This window comes from Hyperolius riggenbachi, chromosome 2, assembly GCF_040937935.1.
Source record: "Hyperolius riggenbachi isolate aHypRig1 chromosome 2, aHypRig1.pri, whole genome shotgun sequence".
In the NCBI taxonomy this organism is placed as follows: Eukaryota; Metazoa; Chordata; class Amphibia; order Anura; family Hyperoliidae; genus Hyperolius; species Hyperolius riggenbachi.
In genome coordinates, this window is record NC_090647.1 from 109,920,081 (window position 1) to 109,937,339 (window position 17,259).

Genomic DNA, 17,259 nt, shown 5'->3' on the forward strand with positions numbered 1-17,259 from the left:
TGGTATTGCTTAAAAGGAAATCAATATGGTAGCCTCCATATACCTTTCACTACAGTTCTCCTTTAAGCAACCTAATGGGTCTATTGCATTGAGCATAAATGTTAAATTTTAGGCTAGCTTTACTTACTTCTGTAGTGGTACAGTGCTTAGGGTGACGTGCCCACCACACAGTGAGATCTGGGTTCGATTCCCAGCTATGGTATGATCTGGTGTTTGACATTTTTGTAAGATCTGACAAGATTAGCTGCATGCTTGTTTCTGGTGTGATTCACACTACTGCAGCCAAATAGATCAGCAGGGCTGCCAGGCAACTGGTATAGCTTAAAAGGAAATCAATATGGCAGCCTCCATATACCTCTCACTACAGTTCTCCTTTAAGCAACCTAATGGTTCTATTGCATTGAGCATAAATGTTAAATTTTAGGCTAGCTTCACTTACTTCTGTAGTGGTACAGTGCTTAGGGTGACGTGCCCACCACACAGTGAGATCTGGGTTCAATTCCCAGCTATGGTATGATGTATACTCATGTATGTATCCCCAGCTATGGTATGATGTATACTGATGTATGTATTCCCAGCTATGGTATGATGTATACTGGTTTTTAAAATAGTATAATTCCCTGGCAGAAGAGACCCTCCTCCCTCCGGTAGGAGGGAATAGGTTGGAGGGTTGGAGGATGAGGGATATGGAGGAGGGAGGAGGCCAATTAAAATCTCCCTAGCAGAGTGTGTAGCAACTGTCCCATAACTAATTAGTGTAGGCAGGCAAATGGTATAAAGGACCTTGCTTGGAGGAGGGAGGGTGGGCGGGTCCTCCAGCAGTGATGTGTATTTCACTCAATTAGGTGTGGCTCCAGGTATTAGAGCTTTTGAAACATGTTTTCTATCATTTTTCCAGTTGATAGAATTTTTTTAAACTTTCAAAGTTCGCCTCCCCATTGAAGTCTATTGCGGTTCGCGAACTTTTTCGCGAACCGAACCTTTCGCGGAAGTTCGCGAACAGGGTTCGCGGAAGTTCGCGAACAGGGTTCGCGAACCTAAAATCGGAGGTTCGGCCCAACTCTAATTCCCAGGTCCACCTGGTTCTAACACACTGTAGGATCTGACTGAGGTCTGAGTGCTCACACGTAAGTATTCGCAACGGCAGACAACCAGCAACTGACAAGCAAGATCTATATATATACTTGCAGTGCTGTGCAGCTCCGCCCGAGCCACTCAGCCAATCCAGAGTCCAGCTGGGATCAGCTGATCGTCCTGATCAGCTGATTCCCCTTCTGCTGGTATAAATGTCCTGTCACCTGGCGCGCGCACGCGTAGCTCTCCATCTGTGTGAACTAGAAGGTCCAGCCAAGCCAGACGTGTGTCGCTGCACGGAAACCGCCGGTCTTAACGCGGAGATAGCCGCCCTGTCACTAAACCACGCGGCGGCATCTCCGCTGTTTATTACAACACCCTTGTGAGTATAATATCTATACAAGTACTGTAATCTTAAATCTCCTTGTTTATGATACTGCACCACTGGGTTCCTGGTCTCCCTTTCCTACAGATACTTGGAGGTTACGGATAACCACCAAACATCAACATATTACCCATCTAAAACGAAGGACCAGGAGGAAACAGAGGAGGACTAGGAGGACAGGGTACAGGTGTTAGAAATGGTCAAATCTTCTACAACTTATGGTGATAGTAAGAATTTAACTGATATACAAATTGCTGCTTGCTGTCTAAACATTGCTAGATTTATCTACTGTGCCGTAAAAATATGTTGTTTTCCTTCCTATGCCTACTGGACCATGTAGTGGTAAGGTGCACATTGCCACTGACAGTGTGTTGCACTGTTTAGGACTGGATGAAAGAACAACCAGGGGAGAACCGGAGGGGGCCTGGTGCAGGAGGAGGAGGAAGTCCAGTCCTGTATTCCCCACTGGGCCCCTCCTCCCTGCCTGCCCCCCATAATTACACCAATGCATTGGGTTAAAATTTGGGACAGGTCACTACAGGACAGACTTTGCATGTTCTGCATGTGTTTCCATGGGTTTCCTAAAGGCACTCCAGTTTCCTCCAACATCCGAAAAACATACAGATAAGTTATTTGTCTTTTCTTTAAAATTGTGATTAGACTGACATATGACTATGGTAAGGTTTAGATCGTGAGTCCTTCTGAGGGACTGTGACAAGACTATGTACTATGTAAAGCGCTGTGGAAGATATCAGCACTTGTAATAAACATTTTTATAGATAATGGTAAAACAAGTAGCACTTCGCAGATATGTTTGGAATCTGAGCTGGATCATCCTTAAGTCAAATGTCAAAGTCCTGGTGAGTGTCTGGAAAGAGGAGCCTAACCCAGAATCCTTTGCCTTGGACTCCATTTCACCATAATCCATTTCTATTTTGAACATTGCCTATGGAGATGATGAAATGCCTATAATCTCTTGCTTAGATGTCTGAAATGCACTCATTAACATCTGAAGAAAATCTTAGTAACTACTTGCCTGGAGCAAGATTAGTCTCTCCACTGGTAGTGTCGGGGGCTGGCTGGTTTCAAATGTGGACATTTCCTGATGCCGTAACAAGTACTCTTCCCGGACTAATTCTTTCACTTTTCTGATTGCTGTAAATTGAAACGTATGAAAATATCTAAATAACAAGAAGAAGAAGAAGTACATAGATGGGGTGGGAGCAAAAGTTCTCCAAAAGCTCCTGCAAAGGCTTTGCACAGATTAATTTAATCTGCTTAGTATATACTTACATTTGACAAGCTTATATACACACAGGATGATGGGGAGCGCTATCATGGCCATGAGTATTCCCATATGGTTACCTAAGAGTCACATACAATATATTAGGAGTGTCTTTTACTTCTGATCAAATTCCAGTAGAAGTGGGTCAGTTAGCTGAAATAACAATGACAATTAATCAGGATGTAAGTACTACAATTGTGGAATAAGCATTACTCCCACAGTGTGATGTCATGACTATGGTCCTGACAGTTCTTGTCTGTGAACCTCATTGCATTGTGGGCAATAACGGCAATTTCCAACTGCCAAGCAAGCAGTGTCTCCCTCTGTGCATAGAACTAGCATTCCGGAGAGATCACCTGACAGGACTAAAGATGTCACCACCTGTGATAAATTTCAGAATGTAAATCAGGGTGAGGAAAGATTCTACAAGGGGAAAACGCCGACTAAATCTTTTGTAAATATCGTAAAAAATAACCATTTTTAAAAGTTATGTTATTTTCACTACAGTTCCTCTTTAACAATACCACTGATGTTTTAAGTTAAATTGTTGGACTTGAACTTCCACATAATGATTGCCTACTCATTACAATGGGCATTGAGAGTCTGTTTACAAGTATACCCCATGAGCAGGGAAGAGCAGGTGTTTTTGAAGGATCACAGAAGATAGCTTGTTAACAGATACCCAAAGGTCTTTCATTATTGGTCTGTTTAAAACGCTACCCACACAAATGTTTTATCTGTTTTGGGATTCTTTTTACTTACAGATACAGGGCTCTGCCATGGGCTCCAATGTGGCCCCAACATATGGCAACATCTTTGTGGAACCATAGGAAGAATGGGTAGTGTATAGAGAACCATTATTTCAGGAGTTTGCAGTCAATTGGTATTGTTATATAAATGGCATATTCATGGTATGTTAAGGCACCAATACAGCTTTCGATCTATTTGTTTGCAGTTTACAAAGTAAATCTGATTTCTTAATGCTAAATTAATTTCTTAATGGGAATACACCATGGGCTTGATTCACTAAGTGTTAGCACCGATGTGAAAAGCCATTTTTTGCCCCTAGTGCATGCAAAGCTACTACGCACGCCGCCCCGCTCACTGCGCGTACAACGCGGATGCGCCTATATTAGTGCACGGTGCTACAATAACGTTGCACCCGCTGCCCCTTAACCACTTAAGGACTGCAGTCATAAAACCCCTTAAGGACCAGAGCCTTTTTTTCCATTCGGACCACTGCAGCTTTCACGGTTTATTGCTCAGTCATACAACCTACCACCTAAATGAATTTTACCTTCTTTTCTTGTCACTAATACAGCTTTCTTTCGGTGCTATTTGATTGCTGCTGCGAGTTTTACTTTTTATTATATTCATCAAAAAAGACATGAATTTTGTCAAAAAAATGACTTTTTTAACTTTCTGTGCTGACATTTTTCAAATAAAGTAAAATTTCCTATACATTTGAGCGCGAAAGTTATTCTGCTACATGTCTTTGATAAAAAAAAAAACATTCAGTGTATATTTATTGGATTGGGTAAAAGTTATAGCGTTTACAAACTATGGTGCCAAAAGTGAATTTTCCTATTTTCAAGCATCTCTGACTTTTCTGCGCACCTGTCAGGTTTCATGAGGGGCTAAAATTCCAGGATAGTACAAATCCCCCCCAAATGACCCCATTTTGGAAAGAAGACATCCCAAAGTATTCAGTGAGAGGCATGGTGAGTTCATAGAAGATTTTATTTTTTTTCACAAGTTAGCGGAAAATGACACTTTGTAACAAAAAAAAAAAAAAAAAAAGTTTCCATTTCTTCTAACTTGCGACAAAAAAAAATGAAATCTGCCACGGACTCACTATGCTACTCTCTGAATACCTTGAAGTGTCTACTTTCCAAAATGGGGTCATTTGTGGGGTGTGTTCACTGTCCTGGCATTTTGGGGGGTGCCTAATTGTAAGCACCCCTGTAAAGCCTAAAGATGCTCATTGGACTTTGGGCCCCTTAGCGCAGTTAGGCTGCAAAAAAGTGCCACACATGTGGTATTGCCGTACTCAGGAGAAGTAGTATAATGTGTTTTGGGGTGTATTTTTACACATACCCATGCTGGGTGGGAGAAATATCTCCGTAAATGACAATTGTTTTATTTTTTTTACACACAATTGTCAATTTATAGAGATATTTCTCCCACTCAGCATGGGTATGTGGAAAAATACACCCCAAAACACATTATACTACTTCTCCTGAGTACGGCGATACCACATGTGTGGCACTTTTTTGCACCCTAACTGCGCTAAGGGGCCCAAAGTCCAATGAGTACCTTTAGGATTTCACAGGTCATTTTGAGAAATTTCGTTTCAAGACTGCTCCTCACGGTTTAGGGCCCCTAAAATGCCAGGACAGTATAGGAATCCCACAAATTACCCCATTTTAGAAAGAAGACACCCCAAGGTATTCCATTAGGAGGATGGTGAGTTCATAGAAGATTTTTTTTTTTGTCACAAGTTAGCGGAAATTGATTTGAATTGTTTTTTTTCACAAAGTGTCATTTTCTGCTAACTTGTGACAAAAATAAAATCTTCTATGAACTCACCATACTCCTAACGGAATACCTTGGGGTGTCTTCTTTCTAAAATGGGGTCATTTGTGGGGTTCCTATACTGCCCTGGCATTTTAGGGGCCCTAAACCGTGAGGAGTAGTCTTGAAACCAAATGTCGCAAAATGACCTGTGAAATCCTAAAGGTACTCATTGGACTTTGGGCCCCTTAGCGCACTTAGGGTGCAAAAAAGTGCCACACATGTGGTACCGCCGTACTCAGGAGAAGTAGTATAATGTGTTTTGGGGTGTATTTTTACACATACAGATGCTAGGTGGGAGAAATATCTCTGTAAATGACAATTATTTGACTTTTTTTACACACAATTGTCCATTTACAGAGAGATTTCTCCCACCCAGCATGGGTATGTATAAAAATACACCTCAAAACACATTATACTACTTCTTCTGAGTACGGCGATACCACATGTGTGACACTTTTTTGCAACCTAGGTGCGCTAAGGGGCCTAACGTCCTATTAACAGGTCATTTTGAGGCATTTGGATTCTAGACTACTCCTCACGGTTTAGGGCCCCTAAAATGCCAGGGCAGTATAGGAACCTCACAAGTGACCCCATTTTAGAAAGAAGACACCCCAAGGTATTCCGTTAGGGGTATGGTGAGTTCATAGAAGATTTTTTTTTTGTCACAAGTTAGCGGAAAATGACACTTTGTGAAAAAAAAAACAATACATATCAATTTCCGCTAACTTGTGACAAAAAATAAAATCTTCTATGAACTCACCATACTCCTAACGGAATACCTTGGGGTGTCTTCTTTCTAGAATGGGGTCATTTGTGGGGTTCCAATACTGCCCTGGCATTTTAGGGGCCCTAAACCGTGAGGAGTAGTCTTGAACCCAAATGTCTCAAAATGACCTGTGAAATCCTAAAGGTACTCATTGGACTTTGGGCCCCTTAGCACAGTTAGGCTGCAAAAAAGTGTCACACATGTGGTATCGCCGTACTCAGAAGAAGTAGTATAATGTGTTTTGTGGTGTATTTTTACATATAACCATGCTGGGTGGGAGAAATATCTCTGTAAATGACACATTTTTGATTTTTTTTACACACAATTGTCCATTTACAGAGAGATTTCTCCCACCCAGCATGGGTATGTGTAAAAATACACCACAAAACACATTATACTACTTCTCCTGAGTATGGCGATACTACATGTGTGACACTTTTTTGCAGCCTAGGTGCGCTAAGGGGCCCAACGTCCTATTCACAGGTCATTTTGAGGCATTTGTTTTCTAGACTACTCCCTACGGTTTAGGGCCCCTAAAATGCCAGGGCAGTATAGGAACCCCACAAGTGACCCCATTTTAGAAAGACGACACCCCAAGGTATTCCGTTAGGGGTATGGTGAGTTCATAGAAGATTTTATTTTTTGTCACAAGTTAGTGAAAAATGACACTTTGTGAAAAAAACAATAAAAATCCAATTTCCGCTAACTTTTGACAAAAAATAAAATCTTCTATGAACTCATCATACACCTAACAGAATACCTTGGGGTGTCTTCTTTCTAAAATGGGGTCACTTGTGGGGTTCCTATACTGCCCTGGCATTTTACGGGCCCAAAACTGTGAGTAGTCTGGAAACCAAATTTCTCAAAATGACTGTTCAGGGGTATAAGCATCTGCAAATTTTGATGACAGGTGGTCTATGAGGGGGCAAATTTTGTGGAAACGGTCATAAGCAGGGTGGCCTCTTAGATGACAGGATGAATTGGGCCTGATCTGATGGATAGGAGTGCTAGGGGGGTGACAGGAGGTGATTGATGGGTGTCTCAGGGGGCGGTTAGAGGGGAAAATAGATGCAATCAATGCACTGGGGAGGTGATCGGAAGGGGGTCTGAGGGGGATCTGAGGGTTTGGCCGAGTGATCAGGGCCCACACGGGGCAAATTAGGGCCTGATCTGATGGGTAGGTGTGCTAGGGGGTGACAGGAGGTGATTTATGGGTGTCTCAAGGTGTGATTAGAGGGGGGAAATAGATGCAAGCAATGCACTAGCGAGGTGATCAGGGCTGGGGTCTGAGGGCGTTCTGAGGTGTGGGCGGGTGATTGGGTGCCCGCAAGGGGCAGATTAGGGTCTAATCTGATGGGTAACAGTGACAGGTGGTGATAGGGGGTGATTGATGGGTAATTAGTGGGTGTTTAGAGGAGAGAAGAGATGTAAACACTGCACTTGGGAGGTGATCTGATGTCGGATCTGCGGGCGATCTATTGGTGTGGGTGGGTGATCAGATTGCCCGCAAGGGGCAGGTTAGGGGCTGATTGATGGGTGGCAGTGACAGGGGGTGATTGATGGGTGGCAGTGACAGGGGGTGATTGATGGGTGATTGACAGGTGATCAGTGGGTTATGACAGGGAATAACAGATGTAAATATTGCACTGGCGAATTGATAAGGGGGGGGTCTGAGGGCAATCTGAGCGTGTGGGCGGGTGATTGGGTGCCCGCAAGGGGCAGATTAGGGTCTAATCTGATGGGTAACAGTGACAGGTGGTGATAGGGGGTGATTGATGGGTAATTAGTGGGTGTTTAGAGGAGAGAATAGATGTAAACGATGGATTTGGGAGGTGATCTGATGTCGGATCTGCGGGCGATCTATTGGTGTGGGTGGGTGATCAGATTGCCCGCAAGGGGCAGGTTAGGGGCTGATTGATGGGTGGCAGTGACAGGGGGTGATTGATGGGTGGCAGTGACAGGGGGTGATTGACAGGTGATCAGTGGGTTAGTACAGGGAAGAACGGATGTAAATAATGCACTGGCGAATCGATAAGGGGGGGGTTGAGGGCAATCTGAGCGTGTGGGCGGGCGATTGGGTGCCCGCAAGGGTCTAATCTGATGGGTAACAGTGACAGGTGGTGATAGGGGGTGATTGATGGGTGATTGATGGGTAATTAGTGGGTGTTTAGAGGAGAGAATAGATGTAAACGATGGATTTGGGAGGTGATCTGATGTCGGATCTGCGGGCGATTTATTGGTGTGGGTGGGTGATCAGATTGCCCGCAAGGGGCAGGTTAGGGGCTGATTGATGGGTGGCAGTGACAGGGGGTGATTGATGGGTGGCAGTGACAGGGGGTGATTGACAGGTGATCAGTGGGTTATTACAGGGAAGAACGGATGTAAATAATGCACTGGCGAATCGATAAGGGGGGGGGGGGGGGGGTTGAGGGCAATCTGAGCGTGTGGGTGGGCGATTGGGTGCCCGCAAGGGTCTAATCTGATGGGTAACAGTGACAGGTGGTGATAGGGGGTGATTGATGGGTGATTGATGGGTAATTAGTGGGTGTTTAGAGGAGAGAATAGATGTAAACGATGGATTTGGGAGGTGATCTGATGTCGGATCTGCGGGCGATCTATTGGTGTGGGTGGGTGATCAGATTGCCCGCAAGGGGCAGGTTAGGGGCTGATTGATGGGTGGCAGTGACAGGGGGTGATTGACGGGTGATTGACGGGTGATTGATGGGTGATTGACGGGTGATTGACAGGTGATCAGGGGGGATAGATGCATACAGTACACAGGGGGGGGGGAGGGTCTGGGGGGGTCTGGGGAGAATCTGAGGGGTGGGGGGGTGATCAGGAGGGAGCAGGGGGCAGTTTAGGGACTAAAAAAAAAAATAGCGTTGACAGATAGTGACAGGGAGTGATTGATGGGTGATTAGGGGGGTGATTGTGTGCAAATGGTGGTCTGGGGGGTGGGCAGGGGGGGGTCTGAGGGGTACTGTGGGCGATCAGGGGGCAGGGGGGGGGGCAGATCAGTGTGTTTGGGTGCAGACTAGGGTGGCTGCAGCCTGCCCTGGTGGTCCCTCGGACACTGGGACCACCAGGGCAGGAGGCAGCCTGTATAATACACTTTGTAAACATTACAAAGCGTATTATACGCTTCCTATCCGGGGATCGTCGGGTTAACAACCCACCGGCGCTTCCGATTGGCCGGCGGGTTGACGTCGCGGGTGGGCGGAGCCTATTGCCGGTGGATGCGCGCGCATCCCAGCGCGCGATCCCCGGCCAGAGAGTGCCCCAGGACCTGACGCCAATCTGCGTTACGTGGTCCTGGGGCTGCCACTTTGCCGCCGCCAATATGAAGTAGGCGGTCGGCAAGTGGTTAAACGTCACACCTGGTGCAACGATAACGGCGCATCGGGTGCCCCCAAAGCAGCGCATTAATGCAGCGTTTCAGGGGCACATGATGCGCCATTAACAAGGGGCAGCGGGTGCGACGTTATCGTCGCACCGCACACTAATATAGGTGCACCCACGCTGCTGGTGCAGTGAGCGGTACTAAGACTGATGTGTGGGCGCAAACTACTTAGTGCCGTAGTTTGTGCCCACTAAGTGATAAGGCACACTAACCGGCTTAGCGTCGGTTAGTGAATGCGGTTAGTGAATGAAGCCCCGTGAGGTTTTTTTTGGCAGATAGATGGCTCATAGAAGTGAATGGAAATTGATCAGAAAAACAATTGGAACATTGATTGAAGTAAATCTGCCAAAAAAAACCCTCATTGTGTATTCCCAGCATAATGCTGGGATTACATGGTACGTTCGATTCGGCGCACAATCTATTAGCCATTTGAATTTTCTGCTCGATTCTCTTACCTTCCACTCGTTTTTCTTATCTTTTTTCCATTGACTTCTATAATAAATCGAGCGGAAACGAATCAAGCGGAACAACGAACATGTCGAAATTTTGTCATCGAAGGCATCTATTGGACTGATTCTTAGCAAAAAACATACCGTGTAATCCCATCATTAGGTTCAGGGTACGTAAGTGGATTTTTTGCCTTTTTTTGGACAATATGATATCCATGATGGGAGTCAACCTAAAGGTGCGTACACACGCACTACTAAATGCAACGACGGGTCCACCGGACCCTCCCACTGGGCGGTCTTAAGCCGACAGTATACGCGTGTGTACGCACTGTCGGCGGACTGATAAGGCTGTTTCTGAACGATCCGCTCAACGGATCGTTCAGAAACAGCCTTATCAGTCCGCCGCGCTCTACTGTCGGGTGAACGACTGCCCAGTGGGAGGGTCCGGCGGACCCGTCGTTGCCGGCGGTAGTGCATGTGTACACACCTTTATTAACAATGTTTACACAAAGCCCCCTTTAAAGAATTATCTAACAATAGGGTTGGTTCAAAAAACGTATCTCTTAAACTTATTTTACCTCAACAATAAAAGGAGATAATTAATGAGAAAAGACATATAAAGGAAAGATAACGAATTTTAAGACAGGTAAGGAGAGCTAAATCATGAGTTAGTAAATAAGGCGAGATAATTCAGAAGATACGTTTTATGAATCAACCTCAATATATTTTTTTTAGATATCACAAACTGAGTCATAGTTTTAGAAAACAATTTCCTCTGCATTTACCTACATTTCTCTCTAAATTATATCAAAATGTATCCTCTTCTGCTTCTAGTAAAAGAACTATACTTGGATAAGCGGAAAAGGCATATACAGTTAGGTGCATAAATATCTGGACACTGACACAGTTTTCATAGTTGTGTTTTTGCACATCACTACAATGGAATTGAAATGAAACAATTGAGATGCAGATGTGCAGACTTTTGGCTTATATTCAATCGATTCCAGACCACGTTGGTTGAAATCTACATCCTGCAGGCGGCTGCGCATCTCTGACAGGACGTAGATTTCACCTTCCTCGCTGCGCGCTGCCGCCAATCTCGCCACTCTACACCCACCGAAGCCCCTCTCTCTTTGCCATCGTTGACAGCAGAGCTCTGTAAGCCGGTCAGGAGCTGATATCATTGGCTCCTGACCATATGACAACTGTGAGCCAATCACATTGGCTCACATTGATGGACAGGGTCAGGAGCCAATGAAAGCGGCTCCTGACTGGCGCACATAGCTCTGCCATTATTGCGATGGCAGAGAGAGGGGCCTGCAGCAATGGGAGAGTGTCATGATCGGCAAGAGCGGCGGGTATGTGCGGCGATTCGTCAGTAAGCGCCATTTTGTTGTACAAGCAGTCTCACAGGTCCTTAAGGGGCTAGAGACTACTGGTATGCAGGGGGTTAAAGTGGAAAGCAGGAGGTAGATATACTGCAGATTTATTTCAAAAGTTGTGTGGGCTGCAGCAAAGAAATTTTTTTCTGTAAAGGTTATCATGCTGTGGTTTATTTTTTAGAGCAGAGAGGAAGTTCTGAGTTCAGGTCCACTTTAAGGGGTTGTATAAACATTTTAGGAACTGGAGCCATCTTTATCCACAGTTCCCTTGTTTCAGGTGCACAAATGTAATTGGACAAATGGGACCCAGGACCACTGACAGCCATGCATGCCTAAGCCATCACATTGCCTCCCCCAGTGCTTGAGGCAAGTTTCACACTAATAAAAAGTCAAGTGCAACTTGTAATTTTCTGAAAACATGATCAGCAAATATGTATTCTATTTTAATGGAATTGTATGCTACTGCTATGGGGCCCTGGATAGGAGGGGGCCCAGGTGGTACTTGATGTGTTCACTTTGTTTCTCCACCCTCTGACTTTGCCTCAGTGCCCATGGACTATACACAGTGTACATTGCATGGGAATGCAAATTGCCCAAGTAACTCATATCCATAGGGTATTGGCAGGTGGCATTGCTAAGAGTGCCTAGATCTGATGGCTCCATAAAAATTTTGCTATGGGGCCCCATAGTCTCTAGCTACTCTCAGTCAATTGTCTAATTACTTTTGGTCCCTTTAAAAAGAGGATGGTACAATACCACTTAACGACCGCCTAACGCCGATAGGCGTCAGCAGGTCGAAGTGGTGTTACCATGGATCCATGTCAGTTCACGGAGGGTGTCTCCGTGAACAGCCTGCGAGCCGCGATCGGAGGGGGGCTTTGAGGATCCCCCCCCCGCAAATCACAGATAGCCGGCGGCGATCAGACCCCCCCAGCAGGACATCCCCTTAGTGGGGAAAAAAGGGGGGGAAGTCTGATCGCCATGCTGCAAACCTGATCTGTGCTGTGGGCTGGAGAGCTCGTGCAGCACAGATCAGGAAAAAAGGGCCTGGTCCTTAAAGGGACACTGTAGGGGGGGCAGGGGAAAATGAGTTGAACTTACCCGGGGCTTCTAATGGTCCCCCGCAGACATCCTGTGCCTGCGCAGCCACTCACCGATGCTCCGGCCCCGCCTCCGGTTCACTTCTGGAATTTCAGACCTTAAAGTCTAAAAACCACTGTGCCTGCGTTGCCGTGTCCTTGATCCCGCTGATGTCACCAGGAGCATACTGTGCAGGCCCAGTATGATCTGTGTCTACGCAGTACGCTCCTGGTGACATCAGTGGGATTGAGGACATGGCAACACAGGCGCAGTGGTTTTCAGACTTTAAAGTCTGAAATTCCAGAAGTGAACCGGAGGCGGGGCCGGAGCATCGTTGAGTGGCTGTGCGGGCACAGGATGTCTGCGGGGGACCATTAGAAGCCCCGGGTAAGTTCAACTCATTTTTCCCCGACCCGTACAGTATCCCTTTAAGTGGTAGAGCAGTAATTGCTAATCCCTTCCTCTAATTTCGATGTGGATATCCTCAAATTAAAGAACATCTTAACTGAGAGGGATATGGAGGCTGATATCTTTATTTCCTCTTAAAGAGAACCTGTAACAAACCTCGGGAGGGGGAAGCCTCAGGGTCCTAATGAGGCTTCCCCCCTCCCCTGTAGCTGCAGGTAGTCCAGCGCTGGCTCCCCCGAAGTGTCCCGGTATCCTCTCTCGACAAGCCTGACAAGCACTGATAAGCGCTGATTTATTTACTTTTCCTGTCTCCAGCGGGGGCTCTGTTGCGGCTCTCCGCACGGAGATAGGTGAAAAGAGCCGATCTCCGTCGAGTCCGCTCTACTGCGCAGGTGCAGGAGACTTGTGCTTGCGCAGTAGAGAGGCCCGACAGCGATCGGCTATTTCCGCCTATCTCTGAGTGGAGAGCCGATACTGCGCCTTTGCTGGAGGCGGGAAGTAAATATTGACATCCCCACTGTTCGGGGAGCTTTATCGCCGCTGCTGTGGGACTGAGGAGGATGGGGGAAGCCTCAATATGATCCGGAGGCTTCCCCCACCCAGGTGAGTACCCCCCAGGGGAGGTTTATCTCTTAGGGCCCTTTTCCACCAGCGCGTTTGCGCTGGCTGAATCGCAAAAACGCAAACCGCTAGCGATTTTACAATCGCTACGGTTTGCTTTTTAACATGGGAATCGCGGTAGGTCATTTCCACTACCGCGATTCGTTTTTGCTGGGAACGCGAACGCGCGGCGGAGCGATAATTGCCGCGATTTTGCTATGCAGTGCATAGCATAGCAAAATCGCGGCCGCGAACGTCGGGGAATCGCCGCTAATTGCGATTCAGCAATCGCTAGCGTTCAGCGTGAACGCTAGCGATTGCTAGTGGAAAAGGGCCCTTAACAGGTTTTCTTTAAATATTGCAAATTGTCCGGCTGTCCTGCTGATCCTCTGCCTCCAATACTTTTAGCCATAGACCCTGAACAAGCATGTCAATTAGGTATTTCTGACTGAAGTCTGACTGGAATAGCCAAATGCATTTTTTCAGGTGTGTGATTCAGACACTACTGCAGCCAAAGAGATCAGCAGGACTTTCCAGGCAACTGGTATTGTTTAAAAGAAAATAAATATAGAAACCTCCATATCCCTCTCAGTCTAGGTGTACTTTAAAGCTAAGAGTCTGCACTGTATGTCCAAATTCATTATATAACTTTGACATGGTTCAGTAAATAGGTAAAATAATAAAACTTGTGCGAACATCCACATATTGATGGACCTAACGGTACCTGGAATATTAGTAGAGGAGTAGGAGGGAGCTATGGCTTCTTCTTCTTCAGTAACTGCAAAAAATGGAAACTGGATTCAAGTTAAATTTATTCATAGACACTACATTATAGCAACATGTTTACATAACACGCATTCTCACATATCGAGTGTATGTCCTAAATACAGAAATGTTGGTGGCTCTTTTTACCTTTCAAATTTGTCACTCTGCTCTTCCCCTCTTTCCCTAAGTGTGTCCCAGCTTTCCAGTGCTCACCAAATTATTTCCCACCCGACGTGAAAATAAACGAATGAAATAAATGATTGTATCTATCCTCCTTCTCCTAAAAATGACTTTTTAAGATATTCCACAGTTTTATTTTATGTTTAAATCTAGTTTTTAAGTTTTTACTGTTTTATTGTTTTTGCTCAATGCCACATTCATTGAAGTATTCCAGAGCTAAAATCTATGAACTATTGACCCTTTTTATCCCTTTCCTGCTCTCGGAAGCCATTTTCTGCTAGGAAAATGTTTTATAGTTGAAATTTCTTATCGGTGAGGGTCACACTGTAGTCGTTTCAGTGCTCTCATAACAAGTAATCCGCCGTGTCCCCGCCGCTAAACGAGGGCTGCAGAGCCCCCAAATCTCTGGGGGGCAATCCAGCCGGCATTTCCTGGAAGGGGCAGAGCTTTCAGCTTCAGCTCTGCCCCTCCTGATGTCAATCGTGGCGCATCGCCGCCTCTCCCTGCCCCTCCCACTCTTCCTTCACAGAGAGGGGCGGGGAGAGGCGACGATCCGTGCGGCGATTGACATCAGGAGGGGCAGAGCTACAGCTGGAAGCTCTGCCTCTCAGCACAGCAAAATCCACGACCAAGTTGGGAAGTGTTGGGGGGGGGGGGGGGTTGTACATCATTTTACTTTCACTATTATGAATGGACATGATCGGGGTCATGTCCATTCATTCCAGGCACTGCAATTGGATTGGGGAACATTAGGTCCCCTTCACCAATTGCGACCACACAAATGCTGCTGGAAACAGGGGTCAGGCATGCGCATACCATGGAAACAGTGGACACGTATATGTGTCCAGATAGACCAGAGCGGCTCCTATCTGAATGACTATAGCCATCCAGATAGGATTATGCGGTTAAAGAGAACATGAGACGAAGTAAGTAATAGAATTGATACTTATCTGGTGCTTCATCCAGCCCCATGTAAACCGTTGCCTCCCTGGCCATTCCATACGTCTGCAATCTCGCCCAGTATTAGGACTCCAGTATTAGGTCGCAGCAGTGGGGGTGCACTGCACATGTGAGGTCAGGCCGCACGCCCCCATCGCGTTCTGTGCCTGCTCAGATAGTATTGCTCAGGCGCAGAACACTCGCAGTTACAGTAGCGCACAAGCGGCAGATCCGCGCATTCGCAGTGCACCTAAACTGGCACGACTGGAGCCCTAATAGTCGGCGAGATTACAGACGAATAAAGTGGCCGGGGAAGACAATGGGCTTGATTCACTAAAGCGTGATAACTGCTGTGATAGCAGTTATCATGCGCTCTGCTGCTCACAAAAGTTTACACGCGAACAGCATGAGTTCACATGATAAACGAAGGTTATCGCACGATCACGTGTGCTTTTCACCTGAAACGTGCACATTATCACACGCAAACGTTTATTTATTGGGCTTGATTCACTAAACCGTGATAGGACAAATATCACACCTTATCAAAGATATCACACGTTATCAAAAGTTATTCACACGTTATCATAGTTATCACATTTTACCAAAGTCATCACACGTTGGGCTTGATCCACTAAACTGTGATAACCCATATAACGGGCACACGCGTTTTCACACGCAATCGTGAATTTTTGTCCACAAGTGCATGAGAAAATTCGCAATCGTGCAAAAACGCGAGTGAAACTGCTAGTGTGGCCATGATATGAGTTATCACGGTTTAGTGAATCAAGCCCTATAAACTAACGTTTGCGCACGATCATGTGCGTGTTTCACGTGAAAAGCGCACATGATCGCGCGATAACCTTCATTTATCACGTGTACTAATGCTGTTCGCGTGTAAGCGTCTGCGAGCGTCAGAGTGCGTGATAACTGCTGTGATAGCAGTTATCACGCTTTACTGAGTCAAGCCCAATGAGTGTAATCTACAGGATCGTGTGCTCCTGTCCTATGGCAGCCTGTACTTGTATTACTGGGCCTACCTATCCAGCCCATATCGCATGATCATGTATTTTGTACAATTTGCCTTGTATAACTTTGTTCTATGTTATGTTACCTTGTTATGTCTGTCATCCTTGTATCATTGTATATATTTCTTGTCCAGCGCTGCGTAATATGTTGGTGCTTTATAAATTCAATAAATAATAAATATAATAATAATAAGACCATACAGGGCTGCAGGCAGAGCAATGAATTTGGAACCCAAATATCCCCATCTGCGCATGCGCTGCTGCACAAAACAATTCAAAAGGTTAGCGTTGCCATTCACTTGCATTACTTCCTGTACTGCTAACACCGCCCAGCAACGTACTGCAGGCTTTGCGTCAACACTTCTGGCGCATTGTAGGAACTTTTTTCTATGGACTTACGGTACATGGCCCCTAAAAGGAGCTGCGGCAGGGCAGAGTACAGTGACGTGATGCAGTAACTGTGAAAGGGGTCTTAAAGTTACTGTTTTTTGCACTTTCAGTATAATAGGACTTCCCAGCATGATTTCTACTTTCCTCCTTCCAGTGCCTGGCAAATGTGACTCACTGATGTGGAGGTATTTTTCATACAATGTCTCCAATGTAAAACATTCTGACTGGTCATGGTCGTTCATTAACTAGCTAAGTTCTGCTATGCTTGTGAGACATCCTGTATGGCATTTATTTCTTAACTAACATCAAAGTCTGCAGTCAACTTCTGCTTGCATTCCTCAGTTGCTCCCTCACAGCCAGGTGTTGTCCAATTACAGTCAAGATTCCAGCCTGCACCCATCTCTCTGGCTGAGCTGATAAGAGACCCAGTCAGAAACATAGCTTTCTTCCCCCAAACACCACCTGTGTTTCCCTAGCGATAAGCAACCCTGTCTGTGTCACCACAAGAAGAACACAATAAACAATCACTCGGGTTTAAACTTGTTCTTTCTAAC

General features: G+C 45.8%; 1 protein-coding gene across 1 annotated transcript in view; it reads right to left on the reverse strand.

Moving 5' to 3' along the window:
• AMHR2 (anti-Mullerian hormone receptor type 2) overlaps positions 1–17,259 on the reverse strand; it is a 58,796-nt gene that overhangs the window by 29,320 nt on the left and 12,217 nt on the right. The window contains exons 4-6 of the mRNA XM_068265921.1: positions 14,131–14,184; positions 2,753–2,824; positions 2,496–2,614 (exon numbers count right to left, since the gene is read on the reverse strand). Of these exons, the coding sequence (XP_068122022.1) occupies positions 2,496–2,614; positions 2,753–2,824; positions 14,131–14,184 (245 nt within the window). The remainder of the gene's footprint in view (positions 1–2,495; positions 2,615–2,752; positions 2,825–14,130; positions 14,185–17,259) is intronic.